This window comes from Mangifera indica, chromosome 3, assembly GCF_011075055.1.
Source record: "Mangifera indica cultivar Alphonso chromosome 3, CATAS_Mindica_2.1, whole genome shotgun sequence".
Taxonomy (NCBI): Eukaryota; Viridiplantae; Streptophyta; class Magnoliopsida; order Sapindales; family Anacardiaceae; genus Mangifera; species Mangifera indica.
In genome coordinates, this window is record NC_058139.1 from 13,590,760 (window position 1) to 13,599,311 (window position 8,552).

Sequence of the window (8,552 nt, forward strand, 5' to 3'; positions counted from 1 at the left end):
GATACTACATTAACACCATAAGAATCATCTCATAAACCAAAATAAGAAACTCTATTTACTTAGTTTCAAAAAAGTGTTGATTTGCTATCGTTGAACCTATTTTCTTTCTTACTTTAAACTCGTTAGAAACTGATGATCACTGTTAAACATGGCAATGGGAAGGGGTGTGGAGGGGATATCAATCCCCATCCCCGTCCCCGCCCTGTCCCCGTTACGGGGATAACAAAGCATCTCCGTCCTCTCCCAGCGAAGGAAAATCCCCTTCCCATCCCCTCTCTGTCCCCGCAGGGAAAAATCCCCTTTCCATCCCAACCCAATCCTCGTAGGGAAAAATCTCCTCCCCATACCCGCAAATATAAATTTTAATTCCTTTATGTATTTCAATAAATAAAATAAATCATATTCTCCCAAAATATCACTTGCTACAAGAGCTACAAAATATTCATTATTATTTTAGTTTAAATATAAAGTTTTCATAAAATCTAACAATATGTAATAATCAATCTCTTCAGTAGTAACTCTTCATGTATGTGATTTAGGATAATTTTATAATAACATTAAATTTAATACTTTTCATTCACTTCAATTGATTTTATCAAGTTTATAATTTATTTTTTTGTGTAAAACCTAGTGGATTGACTGACTAAGTTTTGAAGTTGAAATAGAATTAATTTAGTGTATTTGCATTTTATGATAATGAGATTCTGGGGTTTTTTTAATATATAAGATTAATAGTTTAGAAATTAGTAAAAGCTGATAATTGATAATTCAAAAATTAGTAAAATTAAAGTTATAGTTTTAATAAATCATAATGTAAAAATTTCTAGAATTTAATAGTTTAGAAATTATTATATTAATATATTAGATTTAGGGGGAGGGGTGGGGAGGGGCGGGGCCATATGTATCCCCATCCCCAACCCTTTCCCGATTACGGGGATTTTTTATCCCTATCCCCGTCCATTTCCCCGTTTTTATCGGGGAATCCCTTCCCCTTTAGGGTCGGGGCCCCTAAAATTAGGTCCAAATTACCATCCCTAATCACTGCTAGAGATTTCCTTTGGAAACATAATTTTTTCTCTATCAGATACTAAAGATAAGAATAAACAAATAGATTTTGGGAAAATAATCCTAAACAATGCAATGATGTGCCTTTTATAAATTTTTTCTAACTATAATCAAGTGCACGAGTGTGCATCCTAAAGATGCACGATTGTGTACCCCTTTTACATTTCCTACATGTTACATTATCTATTATGTTGATGTGACATCAAATGAACGGTTCATTAGTTTTATGAATGGTTCGTTTAATTTCCTGACTTAAGTCATATTTATATAATATCATTAAAATATGCAAAAAGATTGTTTTTCTTGAGACATACATGTGAGTGTTATAATATAAGTTGAATAAAAGAATGGAGCAAGAGGAGAATGATCCTTGAGAAACTCTCATGTCTTCAATGACTACTAAAATAGTTCCACACAACGCACTCTCTACATTCATACTAAGAAATTTTCGATAACTCTTGATAATTGTTCCCTACAAACATATTATAAAGAAGAGTAAATAATATTACAATGGACATATGTTTTGCTAAGATAATCTAACCACTTAAAAACTCTTGGTCTCTTTTTATTGGTTATTATTGTTTGCTAACTGCAAACACTCTCTGTAACATTCTAATCACATCTCTCAAATAACATCTTCAAATAAATACATAAATATGTTGGTGTGTGTTTTCACATCAATTATAACCGTCCATTTGAATCCAAAACCTATATAAACCATATGGCATATTAAGTAGCTTAAACAAACAAAATATCATCTCATTTCCATTTAAAAACCCTAATGCACTAATTCATTTTTCCAACAAAAAAAATCTTATATCTATATAAATTTATAATTTTATCTTATTATAGGGCAAATATTCCCAAAAAAAATAATTATAAATAAATAATTTTGCGTGCCTATATGAATGTGTAATGTGTCTTATTTTATTTCCCACACTTACGTGAATACTTAGGATAAGTTATTTTAAAAATATAATTGTGGACTATCGAATTTACTATTATTTAAGTAATAATAAAAAAACTAGTAAGAAATTGCCTTTTTCCAAATTATTGGATTAATGAATTTTTTACATTTATAATATAAGAGCTTTAATATTAGACCAAAAAAAAAAAGGTTTGGGCAGTGGCTTAAGCCCTCTTTAACTTATGTACTTTAGAAATTAGATTATTTTTATTTGAGTAGTATTATATCTATAAATAATATGTATAATTTTATATATAAATAATAATATATTATTATATAATTAAATAATTTTTAATAAAAAATAAAATAATATCTAATTATATAATAATATATTATTATTATATTATTATTAATATTTATCTAAAAAATTATATGTATTATTTATACATTTAACTTTATTGTTTTTACTTTTATCTCAAATTTTTATTACTTAATCAATATTTTTCAATAATATATGACAAAATAAACTAGTAAAAGGAAACCCGGATTCAGATGATAGCACAGAGAAGATCCGGGTGTGGACTAAACTTAAACCACTCGAACCCTCACGGTCTCCCCTCCGAATTTTTGAACAACCGTTAAAACTTCAGTTTCACCTTTCCCCGTTTACATCAGTAAAACCCTATTTCCTCTCTCTCCTTTTCCCTTCTCACTTTCAGTCCTCTCCCTCCTCTTTGTATTAAAACCAAAACCCACAATAAGTTTGGGCTGAGACTTAGCTCCTCCTTTTCCCCCACACAACTCTCTCCACCGTTCTTAGTCATTAGATCTTAAGCTTCCACACCTATGTAACACCATTTCTCCCAACATTTCATCATCAATCTTTGGCCTCTCGCTCCAGATATTAAGGTACTAATATTATTTATCTTTAATTTCTATTCGAACTTCTCTGTTTGAATCGTTTACTTTTTGCTTGATATATGCTTTTGTTGACCTTTGCAGTAGTCTAGAAGCTCTCAAATGCGCTCTTGAATCCAAATAATCATCTGGGTCGTTTCCGAATGCCTGAATCCTTAATAGGTTCTGTTAGTTTTGTTTTGTTTGCTATTTTTTTTCAATCCATTAGTTGTTCTTTATATTGACTGAATTTAAATAGTTTTTATGTTTGTTGGTTCTATTCCATGTATACGAACCTGACAATAGTTTTAGTTATCTATTATTTTTAGTTTTATTTATTTTTTATTACGTTTTTGGTGTTGATGGTTGTGACAATATTTCACATAGATAGTGGGATACTCATTATGCATTAAAGGGAAAAATTATTCAAGAAATTAGATTGGAGTTATTGTTGTCCACGATTTCTAGCAGATTATTGTGGTATCCGTTGGATTAACTGTTTCTCTTTCTGTTGCCATAGACTGATTAGTTTCAATGATTATTTTTAATTGGTTTTAGGGACTTATGGGGAAAGGGGTTGATAAGAAGAGTAGAGCTGCTAAGGAGAAGCGAGCTACAGTCCTATCTCCTAAAAACGTTCCTCAACAATCTAATCATGTTGAGAGTTCTAATGTTGGTGTTACAGTGGTGAAAGAGAGAAAACCTTGTGTCCATCTTGACAAGGGTGTTGATTTGGATAAATTTTCTGCTAAATTTCAGTCTTCAAATCCTATAAGGTGTGAGGATTGTCGAGAAGGTGCAAATGATAGAAGAGGGAGGAAGGGAAAGAGTAAGAATGCGAAGAAGAAGGGGGGTGGTTCAGCAGATTCAAAATCTGGCTCAAAAGCCATTTGGGTTTGTTTAGATTGTGGGCATTATGCTTGTGGAGGGGTTGGACTTCCTACAACCCCTCAAAGCCATGCAATTCGGCATGCTAGACAAGCTCGACATTCTTTGGTGATCCAATGGGAAAACCCTCATCTCCGGTGGTGCTTTCCATGCAACACACTCATTCCAGTTGAGAAAACAGAGGAAAATGGTGAAAATAAAGATGTATTATCAGAGGTTGTAAAATTATTTAAGGGTAAATCAACAGAAGGTTCATCAGTGGATGTTGAGGATGTTTGGTTTGGTAGTGGCAGTGGCAGTGTTACCAGTGAAATCAAATCTGAAAGCATTATACCAGTTGGGGGTTGTTTAGATGGAAAGGCTGGCTACGTGGTAAGAGGTTTGACTAACCTTGGGAATACTTGCTTCTTTAATTCAGTCATGCAGAATCTTCTAGCCATGGGTAGATTGCGAGATTACTTCCTGAATATGGATGTATCTTTTGGCCCTCTTACTATTGCTTTGAAGAAACTTTTCACTGAAACAAAATCAGAGGCAGGGTTGAGAAATGTTATAAATCCAAGATCTTTTTTTGGATGTGTCTGTTCTAAGGCTCCCCAGTTTAGGGGATATCAGCAACATGATAGTCATGAATTTCTTCGTTTCTTACTTGATGGACTGTGTACTGAGGAGTTGGTTGTCAGAAAAAAAGTTAATGCTTTTGAGGAAAATGAGAATTCTTCAAATCCAGGTCCTACTTTTGTGGATTCTGTATTTGGGGGACTGATTTCTAGTACTGTTTGTTGTGTGGAATGTGGACATTCCTCAACGGTTTATGAGCCATTTTTAGATCTCTCTCTTCCAGTTCCAACCAAGAAACCTTCGCCTAAAAAAGCCCAACCCTCTCGAGCCAAGAAAACAAAACCACCACCAAAGAAAAGTGGAAAGGTTCAAGGTAAAGCTAACAAAGATACTGATATTGTAACAGTGCAAAATTCTCCAAGTCCAGCTGCCATCAGTGAGTCTTCGTGTGTGATGAAGTCTACTGCATCTTCCACTGGAAAAGTGGGAAGTTCTTCAGATGGTTCTTCATTATTAGATTCTGTTGGCTCATCAACTATTGCCGCTGAAAGCAGTTCTTCTCAGAAATTTTCAGCTGTTGCACAGCCTGAGGATGAACAAGTTTTGGATCATTCAATGAACCAAACAGTGGCTTCATTGGATGATTTTACGTGGTTGGATTATGTGGAACTAGAATCTATGTCAGATAGGCATGATTTGAATTTGCGAAGTAATGATTTATTTGTTCAAGATTCTGGAGATAAGGATGACGTTTCAGGTGATATCTTATTGGAGAGTAGTCAGACTTCTTCACTCCATGAAGAGACAAATTCGAAACAGGATTCTTCTTCTGTGAATCCTTGGGAGGATGAGCAACCATTGCATGCTCAAGATTCAGAAGTTATCTTACTTCCATACAATGAAGAAAGTCCCACTACTGGGGAGATTATGAGTGGAGATGCTGAGGCCTCCTCATCAGTCATTGGCTGTGGACAAGAGGAATTGGAATTTGATGGCTTTGGTGGGCTATTTGACGAACCTGAAATTGCTGCTGGGCCAGTCGCTGGGCCCTGTTTCGGTAGTGATAAGGTGGAGAGTGGTTTTGTACTAGGAAGTAGCAGCGGATCTGATCCAGAAGAGGTTGATAATTCAAATTCTCCAGTGTCTGTAGAGATTTGTTTGGCCCATTTTATAAAGCCAGAGCTTCTCACTGATGATAATGCTTGGGAATGTGAGAGCTGTTCAAGGAATGTGCAACACCAGAAGTCGGAAACTTTGAAGAAGCAGGCAAAACTTGCTTCACAAGTTTTGATAAATGGAGGTGAGACTAGAAAGCAAAATGATCAAAAGACTATGAAAGATGCATCCTGTACTTCTGAAGTTAAAACTCTTAGTAATGGACACATCAAAACTGATATTGATCTGGACACTTCTGGTGAGAGCTTGGCTTTACATAAGGCGAAAATTGATTGCTTAAATCAAACTTGTGTGAAATTTGAAAATGGTCAGACATGTGAGATTAATCCAGTTATTTCTCAAGGGGAAGAAGGAACAATAGAGACGAATGATGCAGTTCCTGTGCAAGAAAGTCAACAAAACATTGCTCATCAAGTTGAAGATTCTCATAGTTTTGATGAGTCTGATAGTTCTCTGTGTGCTCCTGCTGATGCTCTGTCAACTGAGGTGATAAATTCCCTAAAAGTAATGGTGAAGCGGGATGCAACCAAAAGGGTCCTTATTAACAAGGCCCCACCTATTTTGACTGTTCATCTGAAGAGGTTCAACCAAGATGCTCGTGGTCGTTTGAGTAAATTGAATGGCCATGTAAATTTCAGTGAAATGATTAATCTTAGACAATATATGGATCCCAGGTACATATTCATTTATGAAAAGAGATTTTATATCCAGCAGAAGCAATGTTTTCTCCTTTTTTTTTCTTTTTTTTGTGCCGTGGGGTTGTCACTGGTCAGTTAATTTGGTGCAAGATTATATTCTACTGTGATTTGAATGCCTGAACTAGTAAGTGGTCAAGAATAGTACATGATATACTAACATTTGCTTGTGACAATAGGGCGTGTTTTGTAACTATTGGAATTATCTGATGTTTTACATGGCAGTAAAAAATATTCCTAGTGGAAGACTAGGGATTTAGAATGGTAATATCTTTTATGTTCTGCCACAGGCATATATTCTTGTTTTATTGTCTTTAAGAATGTTAGGAATATCTTTAATATGCAGAATTTGGCCTCATTCAGTCCTACTCTCCAATGCATATGTGCTGTACCTTTGGTGCAGTTCCAAGTATTTGGAAGACAGACCAATATAGGTTAATATTTTCCGCTGAGGAGCTTTCTTTAGTAGATTTGCCAGACCTTTATCTCAGTCTTTAACCATAACCTCTATAAGTACTTTTGGTTTTGCTTGACGATACTCATAATACCTTAACTTTGAAAATGGCAATTTAAAACTAGGAGCTGGGATGAGGGCTTTTTTAGTTGGTTTATCAGAAACTGAAAAAGCTCTTTGCATCTGTAGTCAAAAACCAACCAAAACAACAGCGACATATGAGAATTTTTGAATCTTCAAATTTCTGTTAGAATGAATTTCTAATAATTGCACTTCTATGGTTTTGAAGAATTGGAATGTTCTTTGTCACATTTTTGTTACCCAGTCTTCTCAGAGAAAATTACTCTTTCTTTCCTCTCTAGATGCATTGTGGAGTATTTTTATTTTAGTTTTTAATGTTCTGTTTTCTTAGTTTCGTTGGAAGATTAATTTACAAAATTAAATATAGATGGGACTTGTAATTGATCTCCACAGTATTCCAGGGGTCATTTGGTTTGACCCCTGGATGCCTAGGCTTTAGTTATTAACAGCTTCAGCTTTATACAACTAGGAACATTTAGGCAGTAATCTGCTGTCATGCAAGAAATGTAAATGACTAATCAATGCCCTCTGAGACAATAGGTTTTGTCTCCAAATATGCAAGTACCCTCAGATAAAGTAAAATGAAATATAAGACGAGGTATAACGAAAACAAAAAATCTGAATGTGACTAAATACACAGGATCTTAACTAGATGACCAAAATAATTTTTCTCAATGTGTTTTTATATTTGCCTTTGTTATCCCAAGAATGACAGGAAAGAATTTTCGAAATTTCTCTGCCGTCTTGGTTATCTTTGTGTATTTACTGAATATTGAGGTTTCTTACTGCTGTAAAGCACTAAATTAATCCTGGATAATATGTTTGTGCCCTAGTCAATTGCTAATTCCTAATTCTATTGCCTGAGCTTGATTCCGAAAGATATGTTTGCTCCCTATCTATTTGTGGGACATGAAGACATGATTATATTAATTGAGAGGCTTTTATTGAAACATAGTAGTTAACTTGGTCTATTGGATATGTTTATTGAAGAAACCTAATGTTGCAGTATGCATCACTCTGTAAATAAGTTTATTGCTGGGTTTTTGCAGGTGCACAGATAAAGAGAAGTACAATTATCGTCTAGTTGGAGTAGTTGAGCATTTAGGAGGCATGAGAGGGGGTCACTATGTAGCCTATGTGAGAGGTGCAAAACTTGAAGGAAAGACACAGAAAGAAAATGAAGGTTGCCTGTGGTATCATGCCAGTGATGTGTATGTGCGTGAATCTTCCCTTGAAGAAGTCCTTGGCTGTGAGGCATACATTCTATTCTATGAACAAGTTTGAAATAATTTCTTGGTCATATACATTCTATTATGTGATCTTCCCACCAAAGGGAAGAGAGGCAGAAAAACTAAAAACCAGAGGTGAGTGTACAACTATAACCATACCAATTTTTTTGACATGTATCGAGTTTCAAGATGTATATCTTAAAACCATATTATACACAAAAATTTGTGATTTTTTTGGCTCCATTGCTTGTAGACCTTAGCTACCCCAAGTGTTGAGGCTTTCGGCACCGTACCAGATTATTTGATTGATTGTTTAACTAGACAAATTTTCTTGTGAAGATTATTACCACTAAGTCTTAAGCCTTTTGAAAAGATAATTCTTGGCTCACATTTTGAATGATTCAATAAATTGATGCCTAAATGAACAAATATATATCATAGAAGTCACAAGTTTTTCTGATAATCCATTAAAGTAATAGTTGATTGAGGCTTAATTTTCTTTTATAAGGAGAAATCTTTCTTTGAGTCAGACTTGCCCTTCAAGATTAATCCGGTTACACCGATCAGTTGAAAGCATACCAAACAAATTCTAAGACAAT

The 8,552-nt window shown here is 34.4% G+C and overlaps 1 protein-coding gene across 1 annotated transcript; it reads left to right on the top strand.

Moving 5' to 3' along the window:
* Positions 1-2,671: 2,671 nt before the first annotated feature.
* On the top strand, positions 2,672-8,196 carry LOC123212023 (ubiquitin carboxyl-terminal hydrolase 2-like). The gene is made up of 4 exons (XM_044631040.1): positions 2,672-2,881; positions 2,975-3,052; positions 3,428-6,168; positions 7,774-8,196. The coding sequence occupies exons 3-4, from the start codon at positions 3,434-3,436 to the stop codon at positions 8,006-8,008; spliced, it is 2,970 nt and encodes a 989-aa protein (XP_044486975.1). The 5' UTR covers positions 2,672-2,881; positions 2,975-3,052; positions 3,428-3,433; the 3' UTR covers positions 8,009-8,196.
* The last annotated feature ends 356 nt before the right edge of the window (positions 8,197-8,552 follow it).